Raw genomic sequence first — 18,352 nt, forward strand, 5'->3', positions numbered from 1 at the left:
ATCGTAGTAAAAGAAAAAAATGTTTTTTGCTGTATTCATTATATTTTTATTAGACCATTACCAGTACCATTCCCGTCCATTTCCAATTATTTTAGTTTAATTATAGTGTTTCCTTCGATTTATTTTAGTGTTCTTCTAGTGTGTTAGTAATCATGGCGCGTAGACAAATTTGAAACTTTTTTTGTTTTATCTAGATTTCCACCAGACATCAAGCGAATAAGTTCTAATACAAAAGAAATACTTCCGCGTTTAGAACAAAAACCATTGCTTGGTACTCACATGCAACTAGGCCACAGTAATGGGCTTGCCGCTACACTGTACAATAGCAGATCCACCAAACAAGAAAATACAACCAAAGTAGCGCATGGTTTGTATTCTGGTTCCTTAAAAAAACGGAGCTAAGCAGTTTTTTAGCAGTAATATTTTGGTCTGCTAGGATCGATTTGTTACGTACTCGGCTTGGGTGGCACTTTCAGCAGCGTTCGGGCATTTTTCGGCACCTTCAAGTTTGTTTGCTCCCGCAGCAAGGCTAGCAGAGAGTTTAGTGCAAACCGTGTCTGCTTGGTAGAAATGGCCCAAGCTCGAAGATTTTGAACAAACGTATTTGATCCATAGTCTTCATCATCTGTACTGTCTTCAGTATCGTCATCAGTCTCACTGTACGGATCAGAACTGTCAAAAATGCTCCATTCGTCTTCGCTACCTACGGCGACGTCGCTTTCCTCCAAGCTATCAGTGGACTGTACAGATTGCTGCGGTACACTTTCCGAAGCATCCGCCATCGTTACAGGTTCATCTAAAAGCAAAGCGCATACAAAATTATTGCTTCATTCTTACAAACCAAAACAAACTGCTCGTTTCTAGCCAGAGAACATACCAGGTGCTGGAGAGTTGCTTGTCGGTGCGATTGTACTTTCCGGACGGAGTTTCGTCTGCCGTTCCTCCGCATCTAGCAAACGTTTCCGATTGCAGCCAATTGTACCATATCCACCCGGAGCCATTGATTATTTGATTCGCACCTTACGAAATGCCAAAATTATCGCACTTGCTACGAGCTTTTTGCAACTGCTGCTTTCCTTGTAAGATTGATCATACAATTCTAAAACAAAATCTAAAGGTAATTCTCCATGCCGTGTGCGATCAGGAACGCGATAGTCAGAGTACTGAAGTTAAGATTGTAGAAAAGAGAAAGAGCGATTAACTATTCGTACGCCACAATGAAACAAAAGACACATAGCGAGCGGCCACTGCGCGTATGAATGTGTGAGTTTGGTCCAATGCAACGGGAGCTTTTTCGTAGAAAAGCGCGTCAAAATATTGCTTTGGCAGCTGTAGTTACTAACATTCAAAACCAGAGGGCGCGTTAGCGGAGAAACGGATAAATGGCGCTAATATTTGAATTGAACGTTAAACTGGTATAAGATGGAAAAACGAAAACGAGTTGAACTTTCACGATAGCTTTTAGCTGAAATCTTTTAAAATGAATGTAACGCATGCAACAAACAACTGATTTCAATTAAAATGAATAATGTTTTCGGATAATCTAGACAAAAAATTTGCTGCTGTTCGGTACAATCAACATTTGAGTTGATAAAGATTCTGTTTCTTTATTCGTCACATTTCATGGTACGGCTTCTGGTGAAGCGCTCTGCCTTCAACATACAGCTACAGCAAACGGATATCTGCATAGCATCGTTTAACATCCTAGCTCGTGGTAACTTTCCTTGCGTATCGTGTTTTCCCCTTCAACGTAGTGGCTTTTGGGCCGCGCAAGCCCTATACCCCTCACTGGCTGTGCAAATGTGGTTGAGCTACTATAACCAAAGTGGTTTCATGCATCTCCTGCCCTTCTTACCTCAATGAATGCAGATGAAACAACGATTAGATCCTAGGTGTAGATGTAGATATAGCCTACCTTACAGCAGATACGAGAAGAAAATCGACACGAAAGGGTGACACATTTTGGGCACGACAAACATCGATTTTAAGTAGTTTAAAAAGTGGTTCGTTTTTTGTTTGTTAGTTTCCCGTTCAATTATGCTACCGAGGCTGTAGTACACCTTTTTCTGCTGTTACATTTGATTTCCATACCCGCGCAGAGTAGTTTAGTGTTTTGATTGGGTGCGTGTGCGAGGTGGCTATGGTTAGTGCATGCCAATGTGCGTAAGACATGTAAGAAGAAACGTGATTTTTTTTTCCAGATGGACTCTATGGAACATTTGTATGAGGGTTAGTTTTGCGCTGTATTGTTAGCTACGGTAATATGCTCTGTTACTGCTCAATGTGTTTTACGATGTTATTTGCATGGAACAGGTTGGAATCGAAAATGTTCAAAACAAAGGCATTTGAATAAGTTTTTCTTAGGAAAAAAATACAAATACATCAACAAAAATCTATACCAAACTGTATAAGGATACTACAACAGTAATATTACAACAGAAAAAATCAAATACAATTAAAATTGATTAGTAGAATAATAAAGTAAATAAATTCAACAATGTTAAACTTACCAAAGTAAACAAGTCGTCAAAAATAGAAAGCAAGGGGTAAACCAAAGTAAAACAAATTTAAAATTGATAAGTAAACAAAAACACGAATAAATAACAGTGCAGAGGAAATAGTAGCCAAAGAAATGTTAATAAAATAGAAAATAAGCAAACATTTTCAAAAACAACAGAATAGTTAAAGAAAATCAACTTCAATAATTAACTCCATAACAATATCAGACAGAAACACACTACTATTTCAAGGGAAAGAACAAACCGCAAACAAGTCTACTTTAGCAAACAAACATTCAAAATAGAATGTGCTTTTTTAAATTCGGTTTTGTTGGTGAAGCACATGAAAATGGTTTTTATATCACAAAATCATTGTGTATGTCGAGTAAAACAAAACTAAAAACCATCCACTACATTCGCACCATTACATGTCATTGGTATATGATAGTGTAACATCTAGAGAGGCTTGAAAATGTTTCAAATTCGTTTTACGTACATCTTTTTCGTTTGATAGAGCGTATTTTCCATTACATTGGGAGAGGGTTTGGTCAGAGGATGGGGAGTCATATTAGGCGCATTATAGCAATATAGATTTAAGTAAGTGAGTGCTAGAAAGAGACAGAGTGGCTTAAACGCTTAAAGTGTGTAGGTTTTGATTTGCCCTTTTCGGTTGCGATATATTAACTATCTTTAACTACACAGCGAAATTTGTTGGGCGCGGTACAATTTAGTGTTTTTTGCTCGTTTTTCCCCCCACTTTGAATGAGAAAACTGCCCATTACAACATACTCAATTTTTTGTTCAGTAAACAGTGAAACAGATGAACTTTCTTCGTTTTGTTTGTTTGTTTGTTTGTTTGTTACCCCTATAGAACTACTACCCTGTTTGGCTCCAATAGTGTGGTTTGATTTATCTTCTTTTTTCCATGTGTCTTAAATTTAGTTTTCCATTTCGAAGCAGTGAAAATGGAAATGGAAAGCGACAAAGCAGTGAGATGAGAAGCGTGGAAGAGGTGAACATGCCATGCCATTGTGTTGCGTTCTTCGTTTCCCTGATCTTAACTGGCATCATTATGGGGTGGTTTGTTTGTTGGCATACAGCCTCATTTGGAAATTGTGTGTTAGCTCACAGTGAAAAGTTTATTAGCGGTGTAAAGTTGCAGTGCTGTTGTTTGCTGCTGAATGCTGAAAGACGGCATTGCAGAGTAGAAGGGAACGGGTCACGGAAAGGTAAGTCGCTAAGGCGAAAAATCGGTTAACGCAAACCAACAAAGCAAGAGTGAACACGTAAACCGAGCGAAGGTTTTGGTTAGTTTGATGAAAATAAATTGCATTCCACAGTGTGCAGTGCGCGTGTGGCAGGAAAGGAACGAAGCAAAACTAACGCCACGAACGTAAATGTAGCGCGGAAAAGCTCACCAGCACCAGCAGGTTCTGCACATTTGTCACCTGGATTTTCGGTTTGGTTAGTTTTTTGGAGGTTTTGTTTTGCTTTGCGTGTGTGTGTTTTGCTAGTTAGGCTAGTAACTCTTGTGTGAAACATTTTTGTTTTTTTCTGCTCCGTTACCGCTGCTACTTACAGCTTTTGTAGCTTTTCCTGATTTGCGCGCTCTACGTATATGCGTGTGACGCTTGGCTACGTGTGTTTATACATGTAAAAAACTTACTAACGTAACAAAATATGTGTACATCTTAGTGTAAACATGTGTATATTTATTCGATCTTTAGGGGCGATTTTGTTGTCTTTTTACTGTTGTTTTCTATGTGTTTGTTTTGTCTTCTTTACACTGTTTTGATGTTGTTGCTGTTTGTTGTTATTTTAGTTTTTCGATTTTGATTTTACCGCTTTTAAACTTCCAACTTGCTTCCACTTTACTTTATTTGATTTGTGTTGTCGTCGTTTGTTTTGATTTATCACTCATTCTCTCGGATATTCTCATAGTCGCTTCGTTTTGTTTGTTTTTGTTTTTTTTTCATTTCCACTGCTTCTATTTTCATCGTTTTACACCACTTTATTTTTCTTTAACGACATATATAACGATTTTTTGTTACGTTAACTTAACTGCTATTTCTCAATCGAGATACGATCGATCCACTCAAGCGTACCTCTAACTACGTACGTACCGTGTGTGTGATTTTTTAACTGGACAATGTTGCTTCCGGTGCAACATGTGCTACACCACCACCACCACCACCACCGTCATTTCACTCGAATTTTTAGTTATACGTTCTAGTTTCTGACGAAGGATGGCGCGGTTTTTTCTTGTCTAACTCTTCCATTTTTACCATTAATTGAGGAACATTCTCTTGGTGCTGCGTTGGCCTGAGTTTAGGCGAGTTCGCCTCCTCCATATTGCATCAATTCCGATGCCACTTCTTTGTATATTTCCCCAGCAGCTGCGTTCACAACCGACATGTTGCGCTTCTTTTTTTTGCGAATCGATCGGCGGCTACCATTTTGTCACGTTTTGTCGTCGATTGCTGTGCTGTGTGGCAATGTGGTAAAACTCTTCTCATCGCGACGCGGCGGACATCGCGCTGATGTGCTGAAGTGTCTTCCGTATGCATGCACCAGCCACAGACGTGATGTGGAATTTCACGGACGATTCCAGCCAAAACGGGACGAACCATCGGGGGCGGCCATTTGTTTTGTGCCACTGCGCTGCTCCCTGTTTGTCTCAATCGAACGCTCGGGGGCTGATCGAAACCTGGCTAGCCCTGGAACCTGGGGCAGCAGCCACACCCTAGATGTACTTGCCCAGGTCGTCATGAAAGTCGTGCAAATAGGCAATTAGCTGGGGGAACGATGGCCGCTGCTTGTAGTCCGCAAGCCAGCAACAGGACATTACCGTGTAGCTGCCGAAAGAGACGGGGAAAAGCATTAGTGTTAGCGGTTTGTGGTTGGAGGGTGAAAGAAGAAGCAAAAGAGAAGCATAAAAGATGAAAAACGCGATCGTTAGAATTCTTCCCCCTTCCCGTTTTCGATTCCTGGCTGGCTGGTTTTTTTTTTTTTGGAGGAGCTGAAAATGGAAATGTTTTAAGCTTCAAAGTAATTTGCATAGTACACCATCGGCAGCCAGTCGAATCGGGGAGGCTCGGTTGGTAATGCAATTTAATAACGAAATGACATTTAAACGATTTTTTTCTTCCAATCTTTCTCTCTCTCTCTCTAGTCGCTCGAGCTGCAGTTTCCGGGCGATAATTTATTCAGGTGTTGCACATGTGTAGCGCAAAGAGGGAAGGTTTCAAATTTAAATAAATTAATGAGTGAAAGAGGGGAGAAACTCGGAACAGAGAGAGAAAGCAATAGCGGAAAGCGAAATGCTGACATTCAATTAAAAGAAAGGTTTAGGTATGGATTGCGCTTCAATTGCGACAACAAAATGGTGCGCATCATCTCATCGGTTGGTTGGAGAGGTTTATATTCGATTTTGAAAACTATTTAAATCAAAAGTTTAGCTATTAGGTAGCATGAGCAACTTTAAAACTATCCTGTATTATTCTGCACTATAACTAACCATTTTATCAAGAGCGGGCGTCAAGTTGATAAAAAAGGGCTAGTAGGTGATTTTTAAAATATTCAATCGAACGATTAAAATCAGAATACACATAGGATAGGCTAAATCTTCGAAACATGGACAACAAAGTGCTTATTATTCGAGTCGCATAGGGGCATCAAATAATTGAACTATAATGATCCACTTTGCCTCAAGTCATTTTATTGTTCTTCAGTTAGATCAGCGTTCGAATACTCTTCAGTGCTAGTTGATCCTGTCTGTTCTGGATGGATCCAATTCATCGGACGCATGCTCAATGGTCATATCGATGCTCCCACTCTCATTGAGCAGATCGGCTTCTTTTCTTAAGTTTCTATTTTAATCTAACTATCTATCTATTTTCATGTGCTCAGAGTTCTCTTTAGTATTAAAAAATAAGATAGGTTAAGTTAGGAATTAGTTAGATTTAGGAATTGTTAAACCATTAGGCTGACAATTTCAATAAACTTGAATTGAAATGAATTGAATTGAATAATCAAGTACAGACCGGACAAACGATAAGTAGACGGGCTTTAGACAATGAAGAACGGATGAGTGACGGTTAATAAATTCGAGCATTTTCTGGGCTTTGCTGATAAGTGTCTCATATTCAACACAAAAATATAATTTGCTGTCTAACCTGACCCCTGCGTCGCGTCATACATGCGAGCGTCCTAGTGTAGCACCTAGTAGCTTGTAGTAAAATATCACAGGGGGTTTTAAACGATCAAAGGACATCACGTTACATTTCTCGACTGAGATCGTCAGGCAGTTTTTACGACACCAAACACTACACCTGTCTATTAGTTTCTGTGGTGCAATGCAGTCAGAAGTTTAGGTTCGGAATGTTGAAGTTTAGATAGCATTTGGAAGAAGTCTGCATTATTCAATGCTCAGCCTTTAAGGTGTTTCGATTAATTGACTGATGCTCATAAGATATTAGCTATTCATAAACATATTATGCAATATTGGTTCAAATAGCATTTGATAAAGCCTTATAGTGTAGAAAGAAAGCCTCATATTCACCACCATAGGTGTGTTAGGCGTACACCCGACTCAAACGCGAAGCAGCATGAATTGGATTGAGAATCAATGCGACGAAGACGAAGTACCTGCTTGCTGGTGACTCAGACCATCTGGGAAGCAGTGTATTAGTTGACGGCGACAGTCTTGAGGTCGTAAAGGAGTTTTGCTATCACGGGACGGTCGTTACTTCGGACAACGACATCAGCAGCGAAATCCGGAGGCGCATTGTCCTGGGGAATCGTGCATACTATGGGCTTCACTGACTGCTGAGATCCAGAAGACTTCAAGCCCGCACGACATGTGAGATATAACGTACATTGATTCCCTCGGTGGTCCTCTATGGACATGAATCCTGGACCACCCGAGCGGAGGATGCAAACGCTCTGGGCGTGTTTGAGCGACGCATCCTCCGGACCATCATTGGCGGTGTGTTCGAGCATGGAGCGTGGAGGAGAAGGATGAACCACGAGCTTGCTGAGCTGTACGGCGAACCGAGCATCCTGACGGTGGCGAAGGCTGGCAGGATACGATGGCTGGGGCATGTCATGAGGATGCCGGACTTATGCCCCACCAAGAAGGTGTTCGACAGCGATCCCCAGTTCGGCATAAGGCACCGGGGAGCACAGCGAGCTCGATGGCTGGACCAGATGAAGCGAGACCTGACGGAGATCGGATGTCTGCATGGATGGGAAGCTGCAGCAAGGGACCGAGCATCCTGGAGAATTACTGTTGAACGGGCCATGTCATATCGACGTGCTCTATCGTAGCACAAAAAACGTCCGCAACAGTAAGGGTTTGGGAAACAATGATCACTTGTACATAGTTTCACGCAAGGAAAAATGCTGCAAAAATTTTCCACGAAAAAAGGCAATGTTTTTAGAATGTTCTGTCTCAATAAATACAGATGAACTACGTTGCACTGGATCTATGATGCCAAGCTAGACAGTAAGGCTTCCAAAGGTACTAGAAAAAGAAAAAGTTTATTTCTAAATTGGAAACAACGATGGACATGCTATTATTGCATACCACTCGTCGACAGTGCCACGGGGACAGCTTATGATCATAATGAGATCTACAATAAATTAAGCGCTCTAAAACGACAATCTTTTTGGCCTAAACGTCCTATGTAGACTATACAGGATTTCGAGAGCTACAATACAGCCCTTTAAATTGCTAAACAAAAGCCTTATGCTTAGATAATCTATAGACCTCATTCCATTACGGCTTACACCAAGCTTAGCATTTTATGAACAGCGACACAGCGTCACTGTCAGACGGATAGTAAAACCCTAAAATTATGTCCAAATAAACCGTTCGCGCGAGATGATAATCATTCGTCCACTGCAACCCTCCAACCAGCTGGGACAATTTTATGCGTCACTCAACGTCCCAAGGCTGGACTCGACTCGTCGGTGAGATGAGATAAAATTTATTAGCACAGACATATACAGTGGAAACTGCCCGAAACGCTCTTCATAAAGTGTGCGGTTCTCCCCTCACGAGAAGGCGCGAATCGGAACGGATGCCACGATAATTGAATTAATAAATCTAAAGTGATTAATTTGTCTTTCAATTAGCTTGCGGGCGACATACACTTTGGGCTGGTCGCGGTGTTTTTTTCTTCTTCTTGTGTGGTTCTTTCCTTGATATGGAAGATAGTTTTGTGTGGTTGTTAGGTTTTCTTGTCGCTTTCGGCGAGGGGAATTTATTTATCTCAATTACTTCCCCTACATCTCGTTGTAATGACCAAATTGTGGCTGCTTCTGTATCCCCGACGGCCCCGGAAGCCTGCACTCGATTCAATTGAGTTGAAATAATCTACGACACAAACACACGTACCCGAGCAAAAGCAGCACCATCGTCAGCCAGCGTTTGTTGGTGAAGGATACGGATGTCGTCCAGCAACACAAAGCCCAAGGACAAGATCAAAAACCATCTTCTACCCGTCAGTGCAACTGTTGTGTTCTCCGTTAGTGCTGTTCATTTTTCTTCGATCCCGTTGGACAGAAGGACAGATTATAATTTGTACGCCATTTGGCTTATCCTTTTCTTGAACCGGTTCGGAGGTGGGCCTTACCATCCATTCCGCTAATGTTACGGCGAATGGAGGGGGAGGGACGGCCCGAAAATATGACGCAAGTGCTTAAGCATTCATTATTCAGTTGGCTCTGCTTTGCATAAAGCTGTAAACAATGGTCAAGTGCTTAAGTGGCCTCTTGAAGGCGAAGGAACAGATACGCGAGGGACGGGGGGACAATGCCTAAAAGCCGTTCCGTTGGTTTGGGCCATAACACAACGGCCAAAAAGGATTGGCATGTTGTTTGCTTTGCTGTCCTCATCTCGTGTTTTTGGCTGCTGCTGCTGAGCATTGTTTCGTTTCGGTGGCGTGAAGCATCTGCAGCGTTCTAATGGAGCAGTTCGCATTTCATGCAGCTCACAAAAAAGAAACTGTGAACATTCAAAGAACAAGAGAGTGGCGGCATGGGGCGAATTATTGCAGCTTAAACTTTTGTTAATTTTATGCTACATATTTGCACAATGGCACCAGTAGGGTAAGGTTTAAGCGATAGAACAACATTTGCATTACAATAGCAGAGATTGGTGGTGCGACAGTGGACAAAGACAATGGTTTCTTCGACAAAGCGGCGAGCAGTGTTCGCTGGGTGGCATATGTACTTTGTTTTATGAAGTGAATAAGAAATGCATGTAAGAGATACATGTAGGAGCCTTACTTTTTTGTAATTAAAAATACAGTGATTTCATATTGTCTTGTTTGTTATGAATTTGTGTTGTAATACTCCCTTTGTTTTAAATATTTTGTATTGCCAATTGCATAGAAAAAGAACTATGAGACTAGTTCTAGCTATGTGATACTTTCTCCTTCTGCTTTGGCATAACAAAAATTGGTCACACGTCCTCTGTGATTAAGTTTAAAGCCTCGTTAGTAGAATTTTTCGTTCTTGTAAATGGGAGGCCGGGCCGGACGAGACTAGAACCAAATCTGACTGTGAATGTAGCTGAGACCTTCCAAGGTGGCAGAGAACCTCACAATGCAGATAAACAGACAAAGATCAAACTGATGGATCACCAGCAAAACTTTTGAAGGAATGACGTACGGATAGCCTTTTTGAGGTTGTCTAAGATTTCATACATCTCGGGTCAAAGGTCACCATCGATAGCAGCATTTAAACTAAAACTGTACCGTTCAATTTAAATATCTTGCCACGACTGATGATCCTATGGCACATCTATATAGTAACACAAATCTAAATACCAGCAGTCAGAAAGATCACTGGGATATGAATATTGTTACAAATCTGACGAAACCTAGTCCTAGCCGCATTCTGGATGAAGATGATGAGAGGCATTTTTGTCCCTTTTTAGAACTGTACCTCATGAAACTGATCGACCAGTCCTGTAAAGTCCTTTTAGAGCATCTTCAAGGAACGAGAGAGTCCAAGTTAAGGGAACAAGTAGGCCGAGATAACGGATATCGCAAGACCGTAAGCGTAAGACCGATGCTCAGAAATGCTAGTTCTTCTAAGCGCAATGCTCTATAAAACATTTAAAACAGAGAGGTTTGTTTTGTCCAAGAAACAAGGTTAATTTGCAAATTAAAAGTAAACAAACAAACAATAACAACAGCTAAAAACGAGCAAGAAATCCTGACAATCACCCATAAAAACCAGATAATTCAATAGCTTGATCACAACGAACGAATCAAGGAAAAAAGTATATATCGGTGTGATACATGTAAATCAATGCTTACAAATGGCTAACCAAACATGACACCAACAACAAACAAACAATCCAACTTCAAACAAAGTATAATAAAACGCCATCGATATAAAAACAAAATTAGTGTCGCAAAAAAAAGTCCACAGCTCTCAAAACCAATAAATCAAAACAGCAACGCACATCAAACCGTACGAAGAAAAAAAACATATCGCATCCAATCTGAACACCAACTCCCTCCCATCACCTCCCATAATATGCATCCCTTGTCCGTAAAGCTGTCGTAAAATGAGGTTCATTCGCGGGCGACAAGCAAGAACAAAAAAAAAAAAACAAACCGAACAACTTTTCCCTTAGTTTATGCTTCACTTCCCGTCGCGTTTGTGCGCTCTCGCAGACACGGTGAAGGCTTTTATTTGCACTTTATGATCCCGAACACAGCGGAAGCGGGCGACACTTTTTGGCCATACTTTAGTGGAAACTTTTCCCATCGAACGTGTGCCACTCGAGCGAGAGAGAGCTTGAGGCGGGATGTAAAACGGACCAACTTGGTGATGCTGTGGGTTGTTTTTCTTCTTCTACTGCTCAATGTCTGTTTGTTTGTTTGTTGTGGTTGTGTCCCTGTGTTCCCTGTGTTTCCTTCTCAAAAGCGCTATCGGAAGGAAATAAAGATTGGCGACATCGTTACATCGCAAACGGCAGCCGCGATCCTTTTCGTCGTGTTCGTGTTTTGCATGCAGGCTAGCGCTGCCCGTGTGGTAGTGGTGTCTTTATTTAAAAAAGTTGAATTATTCAACTCCATTAGCCTGCAGTGCACGCTTTCATGGGGTGAGAGAATTCCTGCTGGATTTATGCTTGCCTGTGCAACGCGCGCGTTTTTGCGCGCCTTGTCCAATGTTGCGCTTGTCGCGACATGAAACCGTTTCATCCGCTCTGCAGTGCGATGGTGAGAGGTTGGTTTCCGGGAATGGAAATAGGGAGCGCTTTTGGGTAGAATCGCTTACAGCTTTTTCCTTACAGCTAATGGCATTTGGTTCTTGCATCCAACGAGTTGGGGGGGGGGGGGGGTGTTTTGTTTTGCCATTTCCGAGCTAGTGATGAGGCGTTGCGGGCGTATACTTGGAATTGAACCACGCGGTGCACAGCGTCACCAAAAGGACGTGAAGCGTCTTGGGCGGTGCATCAAGGGGGGGGGGGGAAACTGTTTTGGCGAGATGGCGTTTCCCAGAATCACCGATAATGGGCGAAGCTGTGCGGAATAAATGAGCATTAAATTCCAGCCCAGTGATGGTTAGTTTTGCCCTTCTCTTGCACAGGAACTTCCTTCCTAGAACCGTGCGATACGATAGTAGTGAACTGTCCTGGCGATAAGGGTATATAGACAGATGCAAGTACGATCTTTTGATTGTGTTTTCCCGCGTGGAAGATGCGTTGCATTGCGATGCTTCGATGGGTAATGGGGCGATGCGGTGGGAAGATGCGGCAATTCTAAGAGGAACTGGCAAATCGTTTGGGCTGAATGTTTTGACAGCAACAACACGAGCCGTGAATGTCGGTCGTTATTTTAAGCACCCGCCATTCGGTTTGCTGGCGAGGCGTAACGGTATGTAAATGATTTTTTGTGCAAGGAAAAACAAAAACATCGAGCAAAGCGGAAGTGCAGAATGGATGAGTCGGAATAGCTATGTGCCGGCGGGCACAAGCACAATAATAACGCGAGAAGGACACTTGCCTAAGGGCTGTTTGTGGAGTTGTTTGTTTATGAAGGGTAAATATTTAGTTTAGGGTTATGCTGACAACCGTTGTGGGTGAAACTGCAAGTTACTAACTTGGGTAATAGTGATGCAGCTTTACTATGTTTGGTTAGTGATTGATGCTGATATTGATGTCCTAATGTTGCTGAGTTCTGTTCGAAAATCTGTTCCCTTTATCGCTTCGAAAATATTAGCTTTACGTCATTCCATGCAATTTTTTCGTAGTAAGCGGATGTTTTATGAGAAACATTTCTTATCAATCAATTTTGTACAAGGAGCTCGTTTACATTTTGTTAGATTATTGATCTTGAAATGATCATCAGTTCGTTTGGAATGAGGAGGACAACCTGTTAGGTTAATAGGATCACATTCAATTTGAACCGAGATGGCCTAAAATACGAAACTATATTTTTAAATAGGAACTCTAAACGTACTGATACAGTGTTTTCCATGAGTTCTCATATTTGTGGAACACTTCCTAGACTCTTTCTTATGGGAAGTGAACGTCATATGATGAAAATTGGACTATATGGCACCCTTTTCGAACAGGCTCCTCGAAAATTTCTATTGGATTTATTCAACAAGGGTGCAATAGAGTCCAATTCTCATTACATTAGGCTCATTTCAAGAAGGAGCAAACAAAGTGTCCCACAGCTATGAGAACTCCTGGGAAACCCTGTAACCTTTTCTTCCAATTCTTATCATAAAACTTTGTTAATATAGTTCTGAAGATTAGATCAACATATACATTATACTACATTCCTGGGGTAATGCTCATTACATTTGTCTGATGTAGCTATTACATTACGCATTTAATTCGTTAGGTTCGGGAATAGTTTAAAGGTTAGCCTGATAGCCCGGGAGGATATGTTCCAGAAGATACAAAATGGCATTTTCAGGCACGGAATGGATGTCGGATCGGTTCCAGGTCCAGGTTGGGTTGGGTCCAGCAGTAGCTCTAAGATCGTTATGAATAAAGGATTCAGTGCTCGGTATGGTTTTTAGGGGATCAGTCCTAATATCAATAATTGTCGAAAATATGTCCTGTTCCTGGAAACATCGTTTTAAACCGCTGTTACCTGGTGAAAATATGTAGTATGATAAATTTACAGCATTCACATATGGTTGATTCAACAAACAATGAAGGTTAAGTATCATTATCCTTATTAACATGTTGATTGGATTTTCAAGACTACAAAATACTGGATAACAACAAACTACAGATGCAGTGTGAATTAATATGGTAGATTGGACAGCATAGCTTATACTAAAACTAAGAGTCGCAAAAGAACGACCAAAATCAAAACACAAATTCATGAACTATTCGAATAAAAAATGTGGAAATTTTAAATTTTCAACAATTCCACTCCGACGTATCCTCCATACTTTCATAGACATTTTTAACTGCAAAACCATACCTTTTCCGTTTTGTTTTGCTTTTATTTAAACCCAAAATTCACAGATCCACATCTTCCAAAAATCCACTGTCGCTTATTAGCCCTACCATACCCGACCCATACCCGGTACCGGTAGCCATTTTCCGCCGGAGGTAATTTTATTCATAAACACCTCGAGGGCTCTTCGGCCGTTCCCGGCACCCACAACATCTGCCTGCCGCACCATGTGCAGATGTGTGGCAGGCTTCTTTACGGTCGTGCCAAGATACGTTTTTATGGGTCGACATAAAGTGCAACTTTACAACCGTTACGGGAAGCACAATCGTGCTTGCAGTGAGGTGAGTTTTGTGGCCATTTTTTCCCCTCTCTATCTCTTCAGTGAAGCGTGCGTGTTTGTGCTGACTCTCATGTACCATGACCATGCGGTAGCAAACGCGCAAGGTAGATGATCTTTTTCGCTAGTGTTTAACAACCTGCAATTTGATCATTTACGCCACGTTCCGTTGATGTTGGTGTTGCTGTACATTGTTTCACGCAAAGTCATTCCTTCGCCAAATCGCCTGTGGCAAAAGCATATTTTGCGAGGTACAGCCCTGCGATCAGCGTGTTTAAAAGATTCGTATCCGCGCTTTTTGGCACCGGAAGTGCGACGATTAGGGAAGGCTCATGCAGATGAATCAAATAATCTGAGTCGTGGGAGTATGGTTAGGACAGATAGGAGGAGGAGGAAAAAAAGAATAACAAGATCATCGTTCCAATTTCCTTCACATGTCGGCAATGGCTGCAGCGTGGTTGTGCGCGAACCTGCACTCTGCGCCCCGATGATGAAGGATAAACATTTTACGATGTGTTGTTAGCGATTTTATTAGGGCAGCAACATGGCGGCAGCAAATTGATGGTTCACTGTGCTTTTGAACAGAGACGCCTATACGCAAACACGCACATATGAACAAACGAGTAGCGGAATTAATTTTTCGGCAAATTCTGCTGATGAGAGCAGTTATTTTGCGGGGCCGGCAGTCGCTCGTTTAGAAATGGTATTGAATTTTTACGACCGAAACCATCAGAACGTGACGCATAAGTTTAATATGGGAGCGAGAATATGATTCAGGGTGCAACTGGGAAGTGTTGCTGAAATGGTTCGTTAATTATGAGGATAAAATGGGAAATGTTCTTTTTTTACGTTTCTGTTTTATAATTCGGGTTACTAGCGGGTTCGCATAATTAATAATGAAAAGCTATAATGATGTAGCAAATGATGGATTTGGTTTTCATGTGTGATTCATTGCATTTGGGTGTTATTTCGAGGTGAATTTTTTGTGGATGGAGCATTTTAATGGTGGTTTCTATAAAAAAGGATGCACAAGATTCCACATGGATGCATCCATTCCAAAATGGATCTTTTCTTATTCAGACAGTCAATCCCTACCTAACTGTTAGTGGTGGACAGTCGAGATTACTTGGTTCTTCAAACAATTCTGGAGTCGATTCCGGAATCAATTCTGGGACCAATAGCTCAATTGATTTCGGAGTTGAGTCCGGATCCAATTCCGATTATTTATTAGAATTAAATTAGATGTATTCTAATTACATTGAAGAGACCACCAATAGCTAAGACCTCTTAGCACAAATTTCACCAAATATTTAGAACATCGTTGAAAATGATCGAAATTGAAAACTTACCCCGAGCATTGAAACTAAGTTAAATACCGGAACGGATTCTGAATCCAAAACTGATTCCAATTGAAAGTTCAGATCAGATTTAAATTTAAACTTAACAACATGCCCGTCATGGATTCAAGTCTCGCTTCGACCGTGTCCCCATACACGGTTCCTGCTATGGTAACAATAAGTCACTGAAAGCCAAGCTCACTTCACTAGTGGGTACAGGCAGGCCTTGACCGACAGCGGTTGTTGTGCCAAAGAAGGAGAAGAAGAAGCAACTATACACATGGAATTCTAATCAATAACCTTACTGCTGCTTAAGAAATTCACAATTTATATTTGTTATTCATCTGGTAAGAGTAAAGTAATTTTTCTGAGTGGAAACCATCCAAAACCAGTCCAAAACCATTTAAAGCAGTGCACAGAATTATAACTCAAAATTGACAATCATAAACCGCCATCATTCTACAGCTATATTCGTTTACGACACAAAAAAAACCATCTTCAATTTAGTTTACTCCATGGAATTGCTCAGTTTAGTGTGAAAACGTACTCCCACCAAACCGTGTTGAGCTAGGTCATCCATATAATCAAGATCAAGCAAAGTGTCGCTTGTCCAATACTTCCATAATTTAATCAGTTTACCCTACCTCCTTACACACCCAAAACCAGCCATAGTCGTAGAATCAAAACAATCGTGTGAAAGGAAAAAAAAGAGTAATCAAGGGCAGATACTTACAACTCATCCGGACAGTTGACGGGCTGTGCTAACCGATAGCCATCCCGTAGGTAAGCCGATAATTCGAAACAGTCCACCTCCTGCGAAAGAGAGAGAAAGAGAGAAGGAGTCACAATACAATGTCGCATCAGTACAGTAATGCAGAACGACACTAAGGAGTAATCCTTTGCAATGCCAGCTATTAAAACGACGATGGGCAGGCAGCCAGCAAGCAAGGACAAATCTCCACGCGCAAATGGGACGGCGCAACGGAAAGAAGAGCGCGAAGTGGACAAAACATTAAGGACAATCCATCCATAACGGGGATGCGTTAAGTGAGTGTGAAAAGCAAATAAAACTCTCGTGTAAGGGACTTATCGGGACGCAACGGCGGACAGACCTACCCCGACAAACGGCAGAAAGGGGTGAACATTATAGGGATGAAACGGAGCAAAACTGTGAGCACACGGGGCAAACCAGAAAGGAAGGAAGGGATCAAAGACAATGAAATAATTTAGTCCCCAGGCCACCGCACCATCCACACACCGTTCATTGTGCGGCAAAACAGGGCGATAGGGGAAGAAATCTAATATCTTTGCAACAGTGCGAATGGGGAGGAAAAACAACATTCAAAAAGGATGGGAAGCGTGTGCGTCCACATTTGCTTTGCCTTCGCTCTCTATCTCCCTTTCAGGGGGTATGGCGCATCCCGTCCGCTTCCCATTCCATGGCCCATGATCAAAGAAAGGAGTGACCATCGGTGAAGGGAAGTTCTGGAGGATGGACGAAAAGAAAGAAAAAAATCCCGGGAAATGGGATGTGTTTCGCAATTATGCTGCTGCTGCCGCCCGGGAAACTCTCATAAGAGCGGGAAAAAACGATGCTCATAATGGCAGGCAGACTGTCGGGGTGAACAAAACATTATTGCCTGGGCCTAAATATTTCGTCTGACCACCCTCCGGCCCCTCCCTGGAAGGGAATGAAAATGGTACGAATTCTTTCCTGTAATGAGCTGCGTAATGGGCAATGTAAGGAATCATTTTGAGGGATAGAATGAGAAAGAGAAGGGAGAAAGAGAGAGTTCCTTCAAGTTGTGAGTTTGTTGTAAAATTTGTTTTGCTGCATTGTTTTCCTTGCCACAACGTAACGGAAAACAAGGATGAGAAGTGAACAAAAAAGCAGCAGTAAAAAGTATTCCCTTTTGCCCATTACTGCCCATTTCAGCTTGGATCCCGAGTTTTGAGGTATGAGTATCGAAGCTGGAAGACAATATTGTACCGATGAGGCTAGTAAATAAAATGAACCGGCCAGCTTATATAAAACCCAGATCTGGCAAAGGACCTCGTCCACTCCAGTGCACATGAAGAATTGAAAACGATTAGCCGGATTTATGAGCCGCCGGGTTGCCAGCGACACAATCACGCTGATGCCATCGGAAGCGAACGGGAAGCAAGCGCGAAATGATTATGATTATTGTTGCGCTTAAAGTGTTATTACCACGCTGCCTCTCGGGACCGTCCACTGACCCGTCCGCTGGGTGTTAGGATCTGCAGCGGAGAAGAAATCCCACAAGGCAAAATCCGCCGAAGCTATCCGATTGCTGCGGGCACATTTTCGTTTCGCGTCTGTTTGGGTTTTCACTGTTGGGTTTGGTGTGCGGGGCACGAAGATCCGCGGAAAGAATCAATTTAATTAATTGACTGTTATTTATTATTAATTCATAATCAATGTAATGGCTACACACAAGCGCAGCCTAATGCCCATAGTGGGCTTTTCGGAAAATGCTTTACCGAAAGCCTATAAAACACAAACACACATAGAGAGAGACGCACATGCGACGCAGCTGTGGTGGAATTGAAATTGGAACTTGAAGGCAGAGACGGTAACACATTACCAGGGAGCGAAAAAAACACCCCCAAATGTTCTTACTGACTGGCTCCTCGGGGGAAATTTATCATTCAAATCAGACCAGACCGACCGACCGAAGACTGCTGTTTATTTTGTCCAATATTTCCAAACGATGC

General features: G+C 41.9%; 2 protein-coding genes across 3 annotated transcripts in view; both read right to left on the reverse strand.

Moving 5' to 3' along the window:
• Nucleotides 1-34: 34 nt before the first annotated feature.
• LOC120950360 (uncharacterized) lies at nucleotides 35-1,175 on the reverse strand. The gene is made up of 2 exons (XM_040368338.2): nucleotides 878-1,175; nucleotides 35-796 (listed from the first exon to the last, which is right to left on the reverse strand). The coding sequence occupies exons 1-2, from the start codon at nucleotides 999-1,001 to the stop codon at nucleotides 447-449; spliced, it is 474 nt and encodes a 157-aa protein (XP_040224272.2). The 5' UTR covers nucleotides 1,002-1,175; the 3' UTR covers nucleotides 35-446.
• Nucleotides 1,176-3,983: 2,808 nt separating this feature from the next.
• Nucleotides 3,984-18,352, reverse strand: part of LOC120951611 (tyrosine-protein kinase Drl) — a 57,221-nt gene continuing 42,852 nt past the window's right edge. For both annotated transcript variants that reach the window (XM_049608048.1, XM_049608049.1), the window contains exons 12-13: nucleotides 16,350-16,429; nucleotides 3,984-5,353 (exon numbers count right to left, since the gene is read on the reverse strand). In XM_049608048.1, the coding sequence (XP_049464005.1) occupies nucleotides 5,242-5,353; nucleotides 16,350-16,429 (192 nt within the window). In that variant the 3' untranslated portion in view covers nucleotides 3,984-5,241. The remainder of the gene's footprint in view (nucleotides 5,354-16,349; nucleotides 16,430-18,352) is intronic.

This window comes from Anopheles coluzzii, chromosome 2, assembly GCF_943734685.1.
Source record: "Anopheles coluzzii chromosome 2, AcolN3, whole genome shotgun sequence".
Taxonomy (NCBI): Eukaryota; Metazoa; Arthropoda; class Insecta; order Diptera; family Culicidae; genus Anopheles; species Anopheles coluzzii.

Excerpts from the sequence above, each read along its gene's own strand:
- LOC120950360 (XM_040368338.2), bottom strand. The coding sequence starts at position 1,001 with ATGGCTCCGGGTGGATATGGTACAATTGGCTGCAATCGGAAACGTTTG. Across the intron at positions 797-877 it reads AAGCAACTCTCCAGCACCTG|ATGAACCTGTAACGATGGCG; the intron begins GTATGTTCTCTG and ends CTTTGCTTTTAG.